Source organism: Patagioenas fasciata, chromosome 14 (assembly GCF_037038585.1).
Source record: "Patagioenas fasciata isolate bPatFas1 chromosome 14, bPatFas1.hap1, whole genome shotgun sequence".
Classification (NCBI taxonomy): Eukaryota; Metazoa; Chordata; class Aves; order Columbiformes; family Columbidae; genus Patagioenas; species Patagioenas fasciata.
In genome coordinates this window covers 8,507,330-8,528,165 of record NC_092533.1, presented here as the reverse complement: position 1 = coordinate 8,528,165, position 20,836 = coordinate 8,507,330, and the positions used below count along the sequence as shown (strand labels likewise).

Sequence of the window (20,836 nt, the reverse complement as noted above, 5' to 3'; positions counted from 1 at the left end):
AATACACAGCAATGCTCTCTCCTTCAGAAAACTATTCATAGCAGAGATTAAAACAGGCCAGATTCCTTCTGGCAACATTCCTATAGAAAGTTGCAAAAGAAAAATACTTGGCTAGAAAATGAGGCTGCTGTCCAGCATCTGGTTTTTGTGCTAAACAAACCTTCCATTCTGCTGATAAAACTCCTCTTCAAATTCTCGTAGTGTCTTACGTAGCTTCTTTTTTTCAGCTCTGGCTTTCCACAGTTGCTCCAATAATTCAGGCCTAAAAATTTCAAGTGAAAGAAAAATACTATTTGCCATACAATACAACTTAAGTTCTCCAAAGCATAATCAAAAACCACTGAGCTAGCTAGGCTAATAATAAATTTATCTTGCTTGTAAGGAATATGCTGTCTGATGGTGAAATGTTGAGAACAAACTAGTAGTTAATAAAAGGGTATACATTTTCTGCTGCCTACACAGCTCAAGTAAAGCTGAAGAAGGTTTAGAAGATACTAAACAACTCAATGAATACAAAAAGATCTGACATGTCAAAGGAAAGAACGCTCATTCAAGCCAAATGCTTCCCGAGATGTGCTGAACACATCATTCCCTTCCACCCAACATCAATATTTAGTATCGTGACTGTAAGTCCAATAATTGCAACTTCTATAAGAGAATCAAGTCACTTATGTTGACGTACATAGAAGCAGCGCGGGTGCTCGACAACCTCAGGTCGCGGGTCAGTTTCTCTTGACCATCTTCCAGATCAGACTCAGAGTTTTCAACTGGGCTTAAAACAGGCTGTGTCTGGGCAGCAGTTTTTAAGATATCATTCAGGTCTGCAGACAAACCATCACTTTCCTCCTCTTCTTCCTGAAAGTCAAAGCAGAAATTCAAAACAAATATGAAATAATTTGGTTCCCTATTACAAGTGCTGAGAAATATTTTTTTTAAAAAATGCACTGTACACACCTTAATTTCTTCAAAAAAATGGGCGGTTTCACCTTCAATAATGGGCTGTAACATCTGCCCCCGCCTCTTGGTTGATGGTGACCCCTGTAAAAATTTAAGTTTGTATCATTATGTACAATTAGACAATAAATGCTGTGTGCAGTCAGAATTTTGTTGAAGTCACCTAATACCTAAAGGTATTTCTTCTTTCAGAAGAATAGAAGACCACAAACATACTTCCAGAGCATAGACAAAACTACCACATAGCCCAAAAAGCTCAGATGGCCAAAGTATCGTTGACATACAAGTAAAAATGTGAGATTCTAATATTCTTCTTCTGACTTGTAGAAAATTCATAAAGCACAAAAATTTCTCTGAATTTCATATTTACTCTTCCTCCCAAATCACAGGGAGATCATAAAAATGAAGTTACACAAGGTCAAAGCCATTTGTTATCTACTGCCAGGTCTACATTGGGAATAACAACGCCAGTTTCTTTTTCTAGACCACTCTGAAACCCGGCACTACGTACGAGTTACCTATTGCCACCTCAAAGCCCAAGTCCTCTGAATTCAGCCTAAAAGAGGAGTCCCTGTGCTGTGCAGGTGTCACTGCTGGCTGCCTGCGGCACACCTGTGGTTCTGCCCTGTGCATCCCTCGCCCCTGGACCGCAGCAGCAATTCCAGCAGATGGACTACTTGAACAGGAGGAAGGTGGAACATGAAAGCCACACAGACAATGACCTGTCAAAACAACTTTAGTTCACGAAAGGTAAATAGATTCTTGCTTCTTTGGAAATTTCCATACAGGCTTCAGTGTCTGTGACTAGTGCACTGTGATACCATAAGAGATCTCTCATGGAAGCAAGTGTCATAAACCAAAACACAATTCTTGAAATACCTGGCATGGAACACAGCCTACCTATAAGCTATCACTGAACAGCCCTTGGTAATTAGAGAGCTTCACGGATCGGTCTTACAGGTTTCAAAAGCAGAGGCCTGGGAAAAATATTTTACAGATGTTGCACACAGCACAGATTAGGAATTATGTTACCAAGCTCTCTTCTGAATTTGAAATCCTTTTGATTGGATATCACCCATCCCTTTATTTCACAGGAAAAACAAACTACTACTATGATATAGTCATAAAGCTACTGATAATATAAAATGCATCTCAGCTGAGGAGTCACATTTTTGAGGTGAGAGATGGGATAGAACTCAACCAAGTCAAGGGCACCACTAATAACCTATGATTCACCAGTCATGGAGAAACACTTAGGTGTGTAAGAACCAACTGTGTTTATAGAGTTCAAAAAGCGATACTGATAGAAGAGCTCTTAAATTGAAACACGACTGCAACATAAATCACATTTTTCTATAGAAGTGGCTGCCCAAATATATATGCGCAAGAAAGGATGATCTTGAACTGGTCCCTTTATCTCAACGTACTTTGGTTTAAAGGCAATAGCTAAGAACAGTCAGTGTAAACAGCTGATTAAGTTCCTGCTGAGTAAGTACTGCCCAGCTACATAAATCTGGTAAATACCTGTCTGTACATAAAGAGATTATCTCACGTCAGCTGTGCAGTCCCTTCCTTCTAAAAAGGTCAAATCGCTAATATCAAAACAGTCTTGTTGCAAGGCTGGGTCAGCACGCAAGATTTTGAGTACAGCTCATGACGAACAAAGTCAGCCAGCTGGCTGCCATTCCCCAACTGCTTTACAGGTACTATAAACAAGGTTACATCAATCCTCACACAGCGCAAAAGCTTTCCTTCCTCGTTTCTTATAAGACCACAGAAAAAAAAAATAATAGAAAGCACTGCAAGTTAGAAGGAAATGAAGTGAAAACACAATGAAAAAGAATAGATGTTGTACAGATGCTGCAGATGTTGGTAACACATCTCACAGTGGGGAAGCACGAAGGAATGAAATGGTTCCTATGGCCACCCTGTCACTCATGCCTCTAGGGACGGTAACCTGCAGTACAGAAGAGACACAAGCTTCCCTGCAACTGTTGTTACTATTTTTGGAAGGACGAGAAGTACAACATGTACTGTGGATCCATACCTAGCACAGGGACTTGGGAAGGTCTCAGACAAGGCAAGTCAGGACAGCTTATTTACTGAGAACCAGCTACTTCCCAAGAGCCACCAAGGTCACAGACAGCTTTGAACTGCTCTGCTCTCAATGCCTCAAGTAAAATAACATCACCTTAAATCTTCCACAAGAAAGATGTATTTTATGGAACAGTAGAACCAGCTCTTCTAAAGGCAGCCTAGCAGTTTGAAAGTAAAAAAAAAAAAACAAACCCCAAACCAAAATAGCATTTGTTTTACTCACAAGAATAGGAGTAATGCTTGCTCTAGTTAACATTTGTTTTACAAGTCTGTATCTGTCATAAAGTGGCTTCACAATATGTCTTTCTTCTCTAGTAACCTGAAGGCAGAGAAACCACAGAATTAATTATACCAGTCACTCAATAATATCCAAGCAAACACAAAGCGGTATGCTTCTCATGCCAGGCCACGTACATTCCAATTAGGAACATAAAACTAGTTCAAATTATGTGTACAAAATGGGGTTTATGCAAATAAAAGGGAATAAATGGGTGCTTTTTCCTTCTCTCTTTTCTCACTTTAACTGCCTTTTCAGACTTGCAAAGACTTCCTAGAAGCTAGGGGAGCTTCCGGAGAAGCAAACCCTCTATCTTTAAAGACCCATGGAAAAGAGGGAAAAAAAAAAAAAGGATCAAGAATTGGGGGAGAAGAGTCTGTGCCTTGCAGTGATGATGATTCTATAGAAATGTCAGGGAAAAAAAAGTAAAAGATGAAACCTTAGAGAGATTTTATCCGCTATCTGATTTACTCTCCATTCTTGGCCACTGTGTATGCCAACATAACAGATCTGAAAGGCTATCCTGAGCTGTGGACTGCAGAACCAGCGCCAGTATCTCCAAGACCATGATTCTTCCTTTGCTTTTAGACTGAAAGGCTTGATCAGATGTTCCCGCAGTGCTGGTTACACAGCCAGCGCGCCAAGGCCAGAAGGGTGAGAGAAAAGTAACTGGAAAGATCCTGTGATTGGACCAGCGATGCTGATCACTGTCCAAGATAAAACCCCACAACTTTAGGCACTAATTGCAAGCTACTGACTGTAACTTCCACATCTCCAGTGATAAAACAAACATGCCATATATTCAAAAAAGAAAACACACACAAAAAACCTCCATCAAAACACCACAAAAAACACCCCCAAAAAACCTCACAAAGTGTCTTTTCATTTCTATTTTTGTGAAATCCAGAACAACATCTCCAGTCTCTTCCCAGGAAATTCAATAGTGTTTATTTTTAAGATTTCTCTTCGCTTCCCAGACAAACAAGGCACCAAATGACACCAATCAATTTGCAAACTCCAACAACCTACTGATCTGTGGAAAAAAGGCCTAATAATATATACTTTTTTTTTCCAAGTCAATGTAATAACTTCCTCTGATGGCAACACGGAAACTAATAATAACTTCGTGCTTTGAACAAGTAAAAATATCCACACATACCAGCATTAAAGTCTGGTATTACTACTGCACAAGAATTATTGTTGTCTACACACACATTAATATAGTCAGATGAAGTAAACCGAGTATTACCGGCCGTCCATGTTGACTTTCATAATACAGGAGGCTTTTCTGGAGAGATGTTTTTTCTTCTACCAAATGGTCCTTCGTCATTTTCTATCAGGAAATAATTGATATTTAATCAAACAAGTCACGTCAACAGTCTTTCCTACATTATGAGCTATACAGATGCCTTAGGCAAGCTCAGTTTACTTAAGGCCATGCATCCCACCTTCATCCATTTAAAACTGTCTAATATTGTCAGTAGATTCTCCTAATATTTTAATAAAGAGTCAGCAAGGAAAACGTGGTTCATCTTGGTCACTTCCACACAGAGTTTGAAATACAAGGGACTGATAAAGGGCTGCTAGACAGAGGCATCATTTTGTTGATAAAGTGATGCTGGAAGTGTCTGACAGTGCTCTGTTTCCCTCTGTTAGTTACTTAGAAACAGCCTAACCATAACCCTATACTTACTTTTATATCTTCTGGCAAACATCTCTCAACTCGTTTTTCCTTTAATCTTTTCAAAATGAGTTCAAGTGTAGCTTCCTTGGTGGGTTTCTTCTCTTTCTGCACAACCCGCATCTCATCTCCATTCTCTTCATCCTCTTGGTCGAGAGATGAACCAAAGCTCTTTGGAAGAGTGTTACTTCGTGGACGTGTTTGAGGTATGAAGTCTCCATCTGAGCTCCTCTGCTTTGCATCTGAAATGAGAAAAATTGCTCAATCCAAAGGTCGAGAAGAAATAATTCTCTCAGTTCAACTGCAAATAAAGGAATATGACAGTTTGCATAGGCAGTTTCTCTCCTGATAAACTAAGAACAAAGCCACAAGAATTATTTGGTTTTGGTTTTTGAATAGTTCAGAATCTAGAAAGGAAACATTTACTGTCCTGTGGAATTTTACTGAACAACTCAGCCTTTTCAGTCATGTAGATAATCTGTGTTTGTAGAAAACCAGAAACTGCAGCATCCCTTACCTTTTATTTGCTTTCTCAATTTGGTAAGTTCAGTCATCCATTTTAAAACTTTTGGATTGGCCGCAATATCACTATAGGAGGGCTGGAAAGTAATAAAAACAAACTACATTTTATAAAAACAAACACACCAAAGTTTGTTTATAAATAGTTCTTTCAAGACTTGGTAACATTAATGACAGTGAACCTGACTATAGTAACATTTATGCCACTGTTAGTGCCAACAGAACAGACATCACTTGTGAAAATAAACTTGAAACAAGACATCAGGAGTTGAGCCAGAGATAAGTGGTAAGATGCTCTTTTCTCTCATCTCCCCAGGCTCACTGCAGAAATGTCACTGTCTGCCCTTCCTGAGCTCAGCCACTATGGCATGTTTTCCAGGACAGCTGCTGTTCAGTTCACTGGTGTAAAAAGCAGCACAATTATTTGTGATCCCACAGTTAGTTGCCCAGTGCTGAACTACAATAAGAAACTTGGCTTGACCGTGCAGTTTTTACCCTGAGTAAAAGCAGAAGTGGTAACTCACCTTTATGTTTTTCTCTTTTTCAAATTGTTCCTCAAATTGCTTTATTTTTTTCTGTAGTTTCTTGACAAGCTGATAAGGTGTCTTGTCTTCCCTTTTGTCATCTTTAGAGCTAAAGGATGCTCTTCGTGTTCTGTATGAAAAACATTTTAAAGTGTCACTTAAACAATTAAATGAGTGCAAACAACTTGTATATTTGAGTAACAGATGACTAATTTCAATTTTTTTCTTCAGTTCATAATCAGTTATTTTCAGGTCTTCATTGAGAGCTATTTACTTACTGAATCAAAATACTTTGATGTGCTGCCTTCAAAATGAGACGTGTTATTTTTTGCTCTCTACTTCTAGCAATACACGTAACAGAAACAGCTCTTTGGTGAAAGAGAACATTTGAAATTCAAGTGTAATAAACTACTGTACTGTTAATTACACTGTTATTAAAACAGTTCAGAACTTCCTGGTGGCTAAATTACTTATCTAAGTTACTAGATACTCAGTACTTCTTGAAATACCTGGCACAGAATATAGTCCAGGCTAGAAGCTAGCACCAAACCACCCTTGGTAACTACACTTCCACTTAACTGTGCTAGGTGAGGATTAAATATTTACCCAAAAGCCATCTACATAATTTAATCTGTTTGCCTCACTAACAGATTTCTAGAATATGTAATACTGGTTTTGAATAATCCTTTGCATTTGTTCAGCTCCTTGATATTTCCTTCTTGTGAAAAAACATTTTTATTTCAAGATTGATCATGAGAATTTTCTAGTACTTATTACACAAGGTGCCTGAAAGATCTCTCAGCACAGCACAGCACAACTAGTGACATCTACGTAGTTTGAGATATTAGAAATACTAATCTAATAATCTACTAGTGTAGATCCTGATTAGTTTCAGAACCAGGAGAACAGCCTTTACAATCAGCACTTCTCCGCAGGTCACTCTTCCGCATCACTTTAACAGTGCTTTTCAACTACCTTCTGCGGGTAACTAGATAAAACTTGGGCAACTATCTTTTTCTATCAATAAATCTGTGTCAGACAGAATTAGAGGCTCTAAACTTGGTCTTTCCTGTTTGAGATTCTCTCATTTTAATGGGATTATTTCTTCCCTAACGAGTATAGAAGTTCTTAAATCACCTTTCATAGTAACAGCAGGACAGGCCACGGGTTATCTACAGTTTTGGAGGGTCACACTCCTTCTGCATCACACAAATAACTTGCAGCTTGTTTAGTTACGACTCTGCTTTCAAACACTGTGTTAAACAGGCTTGATCCTCGAAATCAGCAGGAGAGGACCTGCATTAAGAAGCCTCCCTCTTTGCTGTACTGCTGCCTCTCCCCCGAACAGCTGCTACTTTCCTACACTGCTTCTGAATGATGACTTCCCACAGCACAAATGAAGAACCTGCCCAGGCCACTACTGCACACTTTAGTTGCAACGGTTTGTAGAACCCGGTTCTCTTTCCTGGGAGTGCATAACACAGCACACAAAACAAATCCAAAATTATGCGACATGAAAACAGATATTCATGCTACTGAATTAAAAAAACCAGCCAAAACTTATATAAAAACATAGACCAGCAGTCCAGTAGAGACTGGTAAACAAAGGATATAAATATCACCTTCAGCCCAGGAAGTGCTGTTAGAACAGGTTGTCAGAAGCCCTGACCAAATGCCAGGGAAATCTATGCAAGTCTGCTCTATTTTTATACTCTTTCCCTCAGCATCTGCCAGTGGCCACTTTGAGAGACACGATATCGTCCCAGACGAACCTCTGGTCTGACTCACCACGGCAGTTCCTGAGCAGGCAGAACAGCCAAATGGCCACATAATGCTGCATTTGACCTTGGCAAATTAATTAATATCTGCAATTAATTAATATCATTAAAACCAGGAGGTTCTTAAAACAGCTGTATTTTCCTACTGGCAGTAGCATCTCCTGCCCCAACAACCACCAAATTGCATCCAAATACATACCTAACAAAAGAAAGTGCTTTGGATGAAGAATCTAACGTTTCCGGATCATGTAAGAAACGTTGGCTTTGCCCAAAATCCAAACTACGATGTGACAAGATGGGGTGACAGTCCTCTTCCAACGGATGGTTCGTCATCCTCCCAGCCTGCGGGGAAAGCTGAGCTTCTCCAGATTCGCTGTCCTCCTGCCAAGATTTGAAAGCAGGAAACGGATCTAGAAGATAAGAAAGGGACACAAAATGATACTTTTCTGTTAACAGAATTATAAAAGAGAGTCAAAAGGAAACAAAAATGCGTACTCAATGTTTACTCTCATATGCTATAAAGGATATATGTGGTGTCATACACAAAGTGAATAAAACATTGAAATACATTAGAAAGCTACAAATTCTGTCATGTATCAACTGAAAGAAAAAGGTACTGAAATGAAGTATGCACACTAGGATCCCTTTTTCAAAGTGTATCTTGGGAGTATGCACTTCTGAACAGTTAATACTGTAAAAGAGCCTTATTTACTCATCAGAAATCTGAAGTTAGAAGAAAATATTTATTGTCTGTTGCAATGTTTTGCTGTGGAAATTAACTTTTATGCCTTACGCATGTACTTTGAAAGACTGCCTCCGGGTTTTGAAGAAGGTAAGCCTGACAATACCTCTTTAGGTACAATACCCATTTGCTGAAGTCTTTTTAAAGGAGTGTTGTTGGGTTTAAGTTTAAATCCATCGTGACACCACTGAGAAAAAGAGATTTCTAATTCATGGAAAGTGATTTCTTTTAAGCAGGGGATTCCAAAACAATCAATTTTTTTTAAACACCTATAAAAAGTTAGTTGCTAACATCCCTTATTATTCTCAGATACAGTTTTCTTGCTGTCTAACAAAAAGCTGATGTGATCTTCCAAGCACTGTAAATTAAAATCCCACCCTCCTTTTTCCTGTTAGAGAGTTGCCTATATTTTCCAGTTCAAAGCAGAAATTTGAAAACTGGGCTCAAAGTGTGCAGAACAACAATAAAACCCACAAAGTAATCTTTAAAAAAATAACCCTTGTACCTGCTTTCCATTGTACATTTACTAAGTATTATTGGGATTTTTTGTTTTGTTTTTAGGCTCTAATCTTGCCTGTTCACACAGTACAAGATACAAGAAGGGGACCTTTTTGAAAAAAGTAAACACAAAAACTGCAGATCAGAACATTCCCAAGATATAAGGGACAGCAGGTGAAGGGTTAGTTAGAAAGCAAACCATAAACTATCAAAAGGCAGATAACTGAACGTATGGCGAACCATACTTACCCTCCCCTTCTCTCTGCAGATGCATTGTTTTGAAATCAATGAGGGGAAAAGTGATAGGGCATGGCGCTAATAAAATGAAAAAAATGGCAAAAATACTAAAGTGAACACACAGCACAGTCAGAACAAACTATACATCACATGTAAAGCAGGAAGATACAGTCCCAGGGAAAAACATCCCATCTTTTGGGCCAGGCCCTGAGCACTCTCAGCTTCCAGGCAATTTCAACACAGGTAAGAATGCTCAGTCCTCAGCCAATTTGAGCTTTTTACTGAGAAGATTTACAAAGAACCGACACAGGAATAGTAAAGACTTATTATAGTTTAATAAGAGTCTCATGCATCCTCACATTAACAAAATACGAGTTCTAAATATGTTGTTCCTCACAGCTTAAAAATAGAGATGGTGGTGATTTCCAAAAAGCAGGGCAAATGCAGAAAAAAATTCTCTGAAATATAGATTACTGATCTGCATTTCTGCCTTAAGCCAGCAAGCATTTGATGGTTCATTTTCAAGAACTCTGTTGGTTACAGGCCTTTAACTTTTCTATTACGTAGGCTTTAATAACCCAAATCTTGTAAGGAGATTTGGACTAGTACAGATTTCTGTACAAAGCCAATGTACTTCAACAGAAGAACACAAGGACTTACAGGGCCTTGGAAGGCTGAGATCCTAATAACCATCCTAAACAGGACTGAACAACAGCTAAAGCTACAATACTTTGCAGTGAAATAACACCTCTTGCAAAATATCATGATTTTACTACCAAAAAGCTTACAATAGAAATTTAAATACAGATATGTCACTTTCTTTTCAAATTAAGGGTCATAAAGGCATTTGGGTAAGTAAAAGCAAAAGAATTTTTATGTGCAGATTTAAGGAAATAATGAAAATGGAAGCCACAAACCTTCTGCGAATACATATTAAACCAGATTAACACAAATACAGAATGCAACAAAATTAAACGTGCAAGTAAGCAATTAATGTGAATAACACACTTAGAACATAAACAGGATTTTTTTCTTAAACTTTAGATCTTGGGGAACAAGAATGAAAATCTGGACTCGGTGTCTTTGGATGCCTGCAAATTGACTTCTATATGACACGACAAACTCTGTATGTACAGTTTGCTGGGGGCCAGCCAGCAAGTATTTCAAAACTATAAGCAAGCCAATCAGAAATTGTACACCTCAGCATTTGTAAATGGGTTGAAACAGAAGGATGGATGAATGCAGGCAATTAATTTGGAAAATAGCCAATACTGGTAACAAATTAACAGCAAGTTATCACCATTTGAGCTTCAGGACAAAGCTTGATGTGCTGACATTGCTACAAGCATATCCTGCACTGTTAAACTACACACATTTCAGGTATACTTTGCTTGTTTTAATATTTACAGCACAGCAAGCAGGGTGAAACACAGTCATTCCCTGTCACCAGTGCCAGTGAGACATTCACCCTGACACTCAGAGATATCTCAAAGAATTGCTGTCACTGGAGTGAAAACCTTGTCCCTGCAGAGTAAATCTGTACTGTATCTGCCAGGTTGTATGTACAAGCTTTTAAAACTGGAAACAAGTGGACTGCGGTCACTGTACTGTAGGTGACAGTTCACAGTAGTTTAGCAAACTGTATCACTTGCATTTTTTAAGGTGTGATGATTCAGAATATCAACACTAGGCAGAGGGAACAGGATATAAAAAAACACAGAAAAAGGTAAGCACTTTGAAAAAAAGATACTGATAAAACGGTTTTCTCTGGTTACAAAGTGGTTATGTTTTTGCAAAAGTAAAACAACATTCTAAACAGTTATTACCAGACATTTGAGCAAAGTGCAGTAAAGTCATGAGCTCAGGGCCTTGCTAAACATGGAAGGCCATGAAGAATACGGTCACAAACATAAGGAATCCTGTCTCAGAGAAAACTGTTCCAAACAGTCTGCTTTTCCTAAAATCCAAACAGTGGAGGGAGAAGGGGCACAGAAGTAATATCCATCTGCAACTCTAACTTTTATTTGAAAATTGAGAGCTGCTTCAAGTTGTTCAATGACATGGAAACCAACATCTAAGATTCCTGATGTTTAAAATGAAACAACAGATTTTTCAGAACAAATGAAATATAAGTTGCTGTGTTTAGTAGTTTAGTGATTTTAAGTCAAATTCAGTTAGTATTAGAACTTCAGTAGCTTACATTAACAAAAAGACACTGGGAACATATCGACTATATGACATATCCAGAGAGAGCTTTTTTAAGGACTTGGATGAGAGACTCCTAGGAACCATAAGTCCCTTTTTAAAAAACAAAACAAAACAAAATAAACAAACCTCTAGTATGAAACTTGAGCTTTTTCGCTTTCTTTAGTTGTTCCTTTGACTATTTTTTCTTTACAGTTTTGTTTTAAGGTCCTTAATTAAGTTGCAGATAGTTCTGAAACAAGATGGGACCTATGCCATGACTTGGTCAATCTTACCATGCGTATGGGAACATATTATTCAGATCGAACTAAAGGAAAAAAGCGTAAGTTGTCTGCTGCTTCTGCTTTGTCAAATGTTGTGTTCATCATTACTAGCTAATTGTATTGTGAGCTAAAGGGTCAAAATTACCTTCCCATTTGTCACCATCAGATCCATTCTTCAGATCTAGACGTGGTACTTGGACACCCAGGGCCTCCTCAGAAACATTAACGTTGCCATTGCCCGACACCTCCGAGTCAAGATTTGCATTAAGATCACAAGTCTTGCTACTTGAATCCTGTATTCAAGTAACATAACAATTTTATTACTATTTACCAACTGAAAATCTGGTACCTAATTAGTGCCAGTTCCAGCACTTCCAGAAATTTTCTGGAAAACAAACAAAATTAACTCATGGAATTACAAACAAGCTTCCCTCCCAACCACAACAGTACTCAGTTTTTTGCATTACAAGACATTTGTTTCATGAGATGTGTAAGTATAAGCCTGTTCTGCTGCCCAAAGTTTCTGTGCAGCAAGATGATGAGATCTCTAACAGGGTTTTTGCAAACCTTGCAGCAGGCCATCAACATCGGATGTTAAAAGCTAAATTCATTGGTTTTCTTCATATCTGTATTTATGTTTACTCATAAGATGCTATGTATCTGTATTTAAATGAAAATATAATCTTACCGGAAACATCTCTGAAGATATTCTATCATTGCCACCAAGCAATATACTATTTTGCCTAAAAAGAAGATACAGACTTAGTTATCCTTTTAAATACAAGTTCTTCAACAACCAATAAACAGCACACATTCCTTTTACATTTGATTCTTACATACCCTAGTCAAGCTTTAGCAGATATGCAATGTGCTTCCTTAAAGTGATAATTAAAATTCTGGGGAGCAAAGTGTACATTACCCTCCCCCACGCCCCCCCCCCTTTTTTTTTTACACCACCCACTTTGTTCTTCACAGAGAATTTCACACTGAAGCGTGTAAACAACAACTGGACTTGAACCAAGTTGGAAATAAAAATAGCTTAGACCTTTATTTGCAAGCTAGGAGTAAATATTTTAAAACTCAATTGAACTCAAACTGAAATTTCAGTCAGTGCTGAACTCAAACTGTAAATGAACTTAGAAGTCTTCTGGCTAGTCAATATTAACGATTGAAGAACGAATGTTGGTAAGAGCAATAAAATGTGCCAAAATATTTTAAAGAAAATAACCTTTTCTTCTTCTATTTCTCTTGCCAAAAATACAGGATTGTTCACCAATAAACAGCGTATATATCATAGGCTTGTACTTATTTTCTCTAAGTGCATAAAGTTTCATGCTTTTTATATCATCATAAAAATGTAACTCCATATCCCTGTTTTCCCACGTGAGAAGCTGTATGTTTAGTCTCACCTCCCATGTTATACTGTGTTGTCACAAATAACCAGTTGGGTTCACCTGCTTTTCAGAATTGAAGTTACACATTCTCCTGTTTAGAATGAAAAAAAAAAAGAAAAATACATACCTTTCACTATTATCTTCTCCATCAACATCTGCATCTTCATCACATGGTTTCAATAATACGTCCACGGTCTGTTGGCAAAAAGTATGTTTAGAAAGATTTGGGAATGGCATTCTCAGCTGAAAACATTTCTGTAATCATCACTGACCACAGAAAACCCTCAAGAACTAAAAGCACAGCTTTTTGTGTGGGGTGGAAATCATCCTTGTCAACCATGCAGCCAGTAACGGGATATTTCAATCACTAAAGACAGACAACAACTTTCCATCTTCAGACAAATCATTTTTTATTATTTCTTTTAAATATTAACACCAACAGTTCTACTGCAAATTGTTAATCATAGCTTGAAGTCTGGGGTGACTAAAATCATGGTGGTAAGTATATCCCAGCCTCGAAAATAGTCAAGTTGGATGCAGACTTGTACTCAGCATATATGAAATGAAACAAGTCTGACAGACTTTCTAAAAGGAGCTACTAATCCCTGTTACTAAATAAAGCAGCAACAGAACTGGAAGGGGATGAAGAAATGTTGGCATTTCTATGACACCATCTCACAAAACAAGTTCAGATGAATACATGTCACCATTTTGTTCACTAAAAGTTGGCACAGGAAGATAACTACTTTAAGTATTTATGCCAAAGCCCAAAGTGTCTTATTTGGAGGAACATAAGAAATTTCAATATAAAATATGTCATTTTAAAATAACAGATTACATTTGCTTTCAGACTTTAAGAAGTTCTCACAAACGATCTTTAAAATGTCTGAATATAAAATGCAGTTATCTGGAGAGTTCAGATCTATCTAATGGTTGCCAGTTTTACACTGCTGACAGTAATAGTCGTCCCTATCAGACAAAACTCCATTATTCTGTTTACATTATTCAGTCCTCAAGTCAAATTCCGATTTGGGGAAAGAATTTTTAATTACAGTGCATCTGTCACACTCCAGCAGATACTTTCCACCCTGGAGATGAGCTGTGCAAGACTTGCATAGTCACACTTAGTGTAGTTGTGGGAAGAGTTGCTTCTGTTTCCATTTCAGACCAAAGAAGAGTTCATGGGCACATAGGGTTTCCTACAACCCTACACACCCCCTCAAACTCCTTTCATAGAGAAGAATCAGTATATTTCCCTTTAACATCTCACCTAAAGATACAACTCTCCAATAATGCTTAAACTAGCATCTTAACTAACATTGAAAAAACCCAAAAGCTCACCCCAGAATGCCACCTTACCACCGTATCAATGGATAAAGGTCTATCAAAAAGCAAAAAAAGGCCAAGAGTTATATCAGGTGTGACAACAACAGTTCAGCCATATATGACCCTGTGCTCCCAAGCATCACATTCGCCTTTAGAGTAAGTACGGTAACGTACTCGGAACTCCGACATACACATACTTTGTGAAAAGTGTAATTCACATTTCTCAGCTGTTCTTCGAAACCACTGAAACTGCATAAAATGCACTGGAAAGCCACCGGTTTGCAATTTTTGTTTGTCCATCTGCACTTGTATTTTTTGAGTTTTGACTTCTAAAGTTGAGCACATATTTTAACTAGGAAGTCGGGAGGAAGAAGGGTGTTACCAGTTAATAAGAGAAACTCTCTATAGCTTTTGTAGACTTTCATTGTCAAAAGACTGAAAACCTAAAACAAATACTACAAATAAAGGAAGGATTACAATAGCCAAAAAAAGACTGATGGCAGAAATATGCAACTGTACCCTGAACTTTCAAGAGACTTCTTACAAACAGCATTCACCTGAATTGGATAAAGCATCACCTAAGAGCAACATCATGCTTTGGGTATTTTGCGCTACTGGATAATAATCTAGTAATTTTTTTATAACAAGATCTGGCACTAATGTATCAAAGAACCTGGACAATCAGTACACTCAGTGAAATTTTAATTTAACAGAATAGGATTCTAAACCAATATGGCAGTTTAGCCAGAACAACTGAAAAATGTGGCTTGTGCAGTAATTCAGAAGTCTTTTGGGATCCATGAAAGCAAACAAAGGCCAGCAGAAGAATACATTACAACAGGGAAAAGCACTACAGTGACATTTTGTTTTAATAAAAACATAGATTCCAGACAAGACACACAGTTTCACTATACTAAGGCATCCATTTCTATCTTTTTAAGTTCACAGACCCATTAAATTATTCCAGTTAATCTAAGTCTACTAGCAATACCTTTGCTTATCTAGTTATTTTTTAGGAAACCCTCAGAAATATTTATGGACTCGCAGGCAAGAAGCTAAAAACCATCGTAGAAAGATCTGTACGCATGTATAGCAAATCTCTCTACACACAGAATTCATCAGTTAGATTTATGACAACTAGAATTTTGCCAAATAAGGAACTTTAGATCTGAATTTTTCCTTACAAGTGCTTATTTGACAGTTGTGTATGTGTTATTTAATACAGAGTGGCAGAAGCTATATTCTTTGCATGTTACTGTTATATTTGATTTCATTGTTGTCAGCATGTATTTTACAGCATTGCTTGACTGCATAAAGATCCCCGCAATGAGAGACCGATGCTACAGTTCAAGCCATCATTACCAGTTCAGGCCATACATATTACAAACCTTCACACTGGATGGTACGTGGAGATCTAATAATTTCCAGCTCAAAGCAAAGCTAAAGTATGTTTGTTGTATAGGGCAAATAATTTGCAGTTGCTGCAATCCTGTGCTTCCATTCAAACCGTATACAATATTTGCTTTTTTAAGCGATGTGAAGCTGTTCAATTCAAGCATAATTAGAGCAAAGCCAAAATTAAATCTTCAACATCTGATATTCTATGGTGTGTTGCTCACATTTTTAGTTGTTTTCTGAACTTTAGCACCAACTTCCAGCGCCACAGAATCATAGAATGGTTTGGGTTGGAAAGGACCTTCAAGATCACCTGGTTCCAAGCCCCTGCCATGGGCAGGGACACTTTCCACTAGACCAGGTTGCCCAAAGCCCCGTCCAACCTGCCATTGAACACTCCCAGGGATGGGGTATCCACAGCTTCACCGGGCAGCCTGTCCCAGCCTCACCACCCTCATGGGGAAAAGTTTCTTCTTTATACCTAATCTAAATCTCCCCTCTTTCAGTTTAAAGCCATTATCCCTTGTTTTATCACCACACACCCTTGTGAAAAGTCTCCCTCCAAGAAAGCTGGAAAGTCCTATTTTCTGAGCAAAATGGTTTTTAAAAAGCAGAGCTAAGTATTATTATTTTCACAAGCATGTTAGCATCACATCCTAATATGTGCTCATGCAGCACTCTAAACAGACTTTTCTGCTCTGGAATACAGGCAGTCAATCTTGATACTTTTCACAGTGACAATAAGTGTTGAACCTCTTCAGGAGGTCACGAGTCTATTTTTCCTTTGCTGAACACATCAAGTGTAAGAATTCTAAGTGAACACATCAGTATGGATGGACAAGAACTATAAGCACAGCACAAGTCACATATCTAAGCAGAGAGGTTCAAGGAGAAGTAACAGAATCTCTTTCAACTAGACAGATGAAGACTTGTTGAAAAGCACAGGACATTTATGCCTACCAGGGAAGAAATGGGAGACAGTGAGAAAAGGTTGAGAAACAATTTGCATCTGAAGGTTGCTGTTTTGTTTTCTTCTTTTCTTCTTAATAGGTCAATTACAAAAGCACACCCTCCTAGCACAAGCATAGGAAAGAAGCTGTAGAGTCTCAACGCAACTGCTACTTCTACCTTTGCTTAATACGGTCAAAGCTGTGACTGTGGGCTACGCTACAGTCCACGTCTCCTGCTCCTGGGGAAGTCTTTACTAACACAGATGACATTCTAACCAGTGCTATTCTTGCTGATACAGTGACTTACCTGAGCAGAAGGAAGGGCTGGTACCTGTGAAAGACCAATAGAAACATATTAGTCAGGGTCCAAACAAGTTGCACCAAAGCACAGAAAAATTTCTCTGTGCAGATCTACAAAACATGCATGGCAGAGAAGGCGATGAGCTCCTCAGAGCCACAGCGCCATGTAAGGTGGCATCAGAGACATTCGGAAAGGTCGGATCTCTAAAGCACTTGGCACTTTAATGTCACAGCAATTTATGATTTTCATACACAGGAGGCTCTTCTCACCTGAACGCTTTCTTCTTCCTCAGTTGCAGTACCATGTTTCATAGCTTCACTGTCTAAATCAGTGCAAACCAATACTTCAGAGCAGCCTCCTGTGTTCTCACTGCTACCAGTGTCATTATCTTCAATAACATCATTCCTAAAGGGAAGAACAGAAAGACCTGAACAACCTCGTTGTTCCACTTTTAAAAGAAAAAAAAAAACTTTTTTTTTTTCTTGAACAGTATAAAAATTTTTTCTTGTAACAAAATTATTGTGACCAAAGGTACTGACAATATCTACAATTTCAATCACCTGTAGGCAAATTTAATTATTTATATAATTTATATATATTTCTGAGGATATCTACAACAGTACACAGTAGATACATTAAAAATTTGTATTTGATTCTTGTAGTAAGGGGCAGGCATACACCCCCACTTACTATGCCTCCCTAAGGAATAAAAGTGCCAAGAGCCAGAAGCAATGACATATTGACACTACTGCAACCACATGAAGTTGCTGTGGCTACACACCTCTCAGTATAGAAGCTGCTGTTTTATAGCCAGTATCACTACAGTCCCCTCCAGTGAGAAATCCCACTATTTCTAACACTTAATCTTCCTAGAATTCAACTTAAGGCTTGTAACAGTGCAACCAGATTAAAACTTCAACCATCTTTATGTTATTTCCTTTACATGCCACCATCTCTGTTACCACATGATTCTGTAATTCATCAAAAGCCTTTGACTCCCTTGCCTTCCTTCTCCTCATGCACAAAGAATTCAAACTACTTTTAAAAATGCTCATCTAATGAGACATAGAGATACAAAACAGGATGGTCTGGAATTGAACATTATAACTCTCTTTTCTTCATTCCAGCAATTCTTTTAAGTTGGTTTTAAGAAATTTGCACCGGATCACTGCAATTTTTAGTTATTCATTTAACTGAGTATTTGCCTTGTGCATAAGTCTGCTGGCAGCACTGCTTTAAAGGACGCAGATGACCTCTTTCAAGAACACTATCATGTATCTTCTATTACGGTTAATCCACAGTGGAATGATGATCAGAACTGCAATGGTCACTGTGCCAGAAGAGTATATTGATTCAGACCTGCAGTGATGGTACTTCCAGGCTCTGCTGCTGTGAAGTCAGACAGTCTTTAAAGCACTTCTGCTGTAACTGAGGGAATCCAGCTACAACAGGTCTTCCAGTGATTACCCACATATTTATAAATGACTTTAAGACATTCAATCTCTGTCACTAAAACTCAGTTTTAACTGATTATTGCCAGTAATGATTATTACTTTTATGATCAACTGTTATCTCTAGTCTGACATCTTGTCACGGATAAGATTCCTGAAAACAGTAAAGATTGAACAACTTAGAAAACAGCATTTGAGCCTGGATATCTCACGTATTTCAGGCTCTGAGCAACAAAGGAATTTAGGTACTGAAGTTCTACTTAACTACACGTTTTTGGAGTCTGGGTATTAATCACGGCTATTTATTTTTAGTAAAGCACCAAAATGTACCAGCTTCTCAATGCTGCCGTGGCAATCATTACACCCATAACATGCAAGATTTATAACAAAAATAAAAGCTCATCAAATGAGGCTGAAACTCAAGGCGAACAAACCCACAGCGCTCGTTCTATCAATTTTTAGCTGTTTCATTGACGCTGGCAGCCAGAGTAGTGAAACAGCTATGTCGACATGGAAAGACAGGATAAAGAAAGTGAAGAAGCACCTATGATAACTTTCATATGGTAAAATTGTATCATAAGTAGCATCAGTGAGGTAAGGTATTTAAGTTCTTGTGTTACTTGCACAGAATTCAGCAGTGAAACAGTTACACTTCACAACATTTTTAGCCACGAGGTCAATTTAAAATATTTGCTTCAAGAGCTGTTGATTATTGGCAACTGATGGAAGCTGATTTGGTTAAAAATCTGATAAACTGAAGTTAATAGCAAAAGTTGTAACTTCTGCTTTGGGTTGGGCTGGGTGACTGGAGTAGTTTGCGCTGGAAGAGTTAAGATATACAATCCTACGGAATGCATTACAGATACAACAACAACAAAAAAACGTACTGGTTGTTAGATCCTTCCTCATCCACACTGGGAGTTTTTGCTTCATTGGTACAGCCCAGTTTGTGTTGCTGTATATGTTTAAGATCGTTATCTAAGCTGCTCTGCAGGTCGAAAAGGTGCTGTTCCACAGCTGCTCTAATTGTTCTTTCTAAAATGCTAGAAAGAAAGAAGAAAATTCATATTAAAAACTCTCCTTTTGCATTAATCAACTATACAGAAAGGTAGAGATAACGAACTTTACACATGAGAGGAATCTCTGATGCCAAGTACTTCAAGGCAAAAAGAGTCTAACTTTTCCAAAAAGGCAGTGGAAATTACTGCACCTACTATCTTTGATTTCATAAGATTTACACGAAGTATTATGAAGCATATTAACAGTATTTAAAGAGTAGTCAACACATTACAACGACTAACTTACTTTTTAATAACTATACACAAAACCTTATAAAACATATTAATGTGACAGTAAAATCCAGGTCAGAGTCAATCCTGGAGCAGGTACCGTCCAGCGCAGCTGGTTGCAATCCCCCCTGAACGGGGTTGTAATCTCAAAAGGCAAGAGCCAACAAACTGCAGAGACAATAAGCAAGTACCTTATGAAGGGGACAGGGTATATCCAAATATACATCCGAGAAGAACATTATTCTTTAAAAACAGACTACTCTGTTGACTGCTTCTTAGCCAGTGCATCCAAAACAGGAATTATCCCATAAGAATCTTGAAATATTTTATCCCATTTTTAACCCTGGAATCATGTGTTTATTTTTCCGCCACATTTGTATATGCAATTCCACTGAACTGTACTCAACATTAACTGAGTATTTGTCTTGTGAAGTGGTGCTAAAAACACAATGTGAATGCTGTCATCATGTTAACCACTTACATATAAAAACCAAGTGGTTTGGAATCCAGGTTCTGCCATACTGTCCTCTCATGCTATTGCAGTCAACAATACTGGCACACATTAGGATTTTCCCACATTAGTGTTAAATGGCATAAGTGATATATCTCGAACTGGAACATCTTCATTCAGAACTGTAAACATCAAACCTACTGCATTTCTTTTTCTTGAAAGAAAATATATCTTCTATGCATGTTCTAATAACAGTACAACTCAAATGTTTTATATTTTCATCATACTTACTCTGCAGAGGCTGGCAAGATACTTATGGGAGAGATATGAGCACTGCAATAAAGAATAAACAAGTTAACGTAATGCAAAACTTATCACACTAAAAAAAGTCTTGAAGTCAACAGAAAGCAGCCTAGAAAATACTTGAAGAGTGCATGTAATGCGGCTAATAAAAGTAGAATAAATATGTAAAGCAAGCAATGATTTGCAGCCCCTTCACTATTT

General features: G+C 37.9%; 1 protein-coding gene across 6 annotated transcripts in view; it reads right to left on the bottom strand.

The window, feature by feature from the left end:
- Window positions 1-20,836, bottom strand: part of FAM13B (family with sequence similarity 13 member B) — a 47,598-nt gene that overhangs the window by 3,084 nt on the left and 23,678 nt on the right. For 2 of the 6 annotated variants that reach the window (XM_065848757.2, XM_065848758.2), the window contains exons 8-24: window positions 20,624-20,665; window positions 19,480-19,635; window positions 17,411-17,546; window positions 17,148-17,171; window positions 13,297-13,364; window positions 12,464-12,518; window positions 11,921-12,068; window positions 9,320-9,385; window positions 8,030-8,240; window positions 6,053-6,182; window positions 5,527-5,608; window positions 5,022-5,251; window positions 4,578-4,661; window positions 3,275-3,370; window positions 955-1,038; window positions 683-855; window positions 161-262 (exon numbers count right to left, since the gene is read on the bottom strand). In XM_065848757.2, the coding sequence (XP_065704829.1) occupies window positions 161-262; window positions 683-855; window positions 955-1,038; window positions 3,275-3,370; window positions 4,578-4,661; window positions 5,022-5,251; window positions 5,527-5,608; window positions 6,053-6,182; window positions 8,030-8,240; window positions 9,320-9,385; window positions 11,921-12,068; window positions 12,464-12,518; window positions 13,297-13,364; window positions 17,148-17,171; window positions 17,411-17,546; window positions 19,480-19,635; window positions 20,624-20,665 (1,887 nt within the window). The remainder of the gene's footprint in view (window positions 1-160; window positions 263-682; window positions 856-954; window positions 1,039-3,274; window positions 3,371-4,577; window positions 4,662-5,021; window positions 5,252-5,526; window positions 5,609-6,052; window positions 6,183-8,029; window positions 8,241-9,319; window positions 9,386-11,920; window positions 12,069-12,463; window positions 12,519-13,296; window positions 13,365-17,147; window positions 17,172-17,410; window positions 17,547-19,479; window positions 19,636-20,623; window positions 20,666-20,836) is intronic. The other 4 variants (XM_065848760.2, XM_065848759.2, XM_071814739.1 and 1 more) reach the window with 4 other exon arrangements.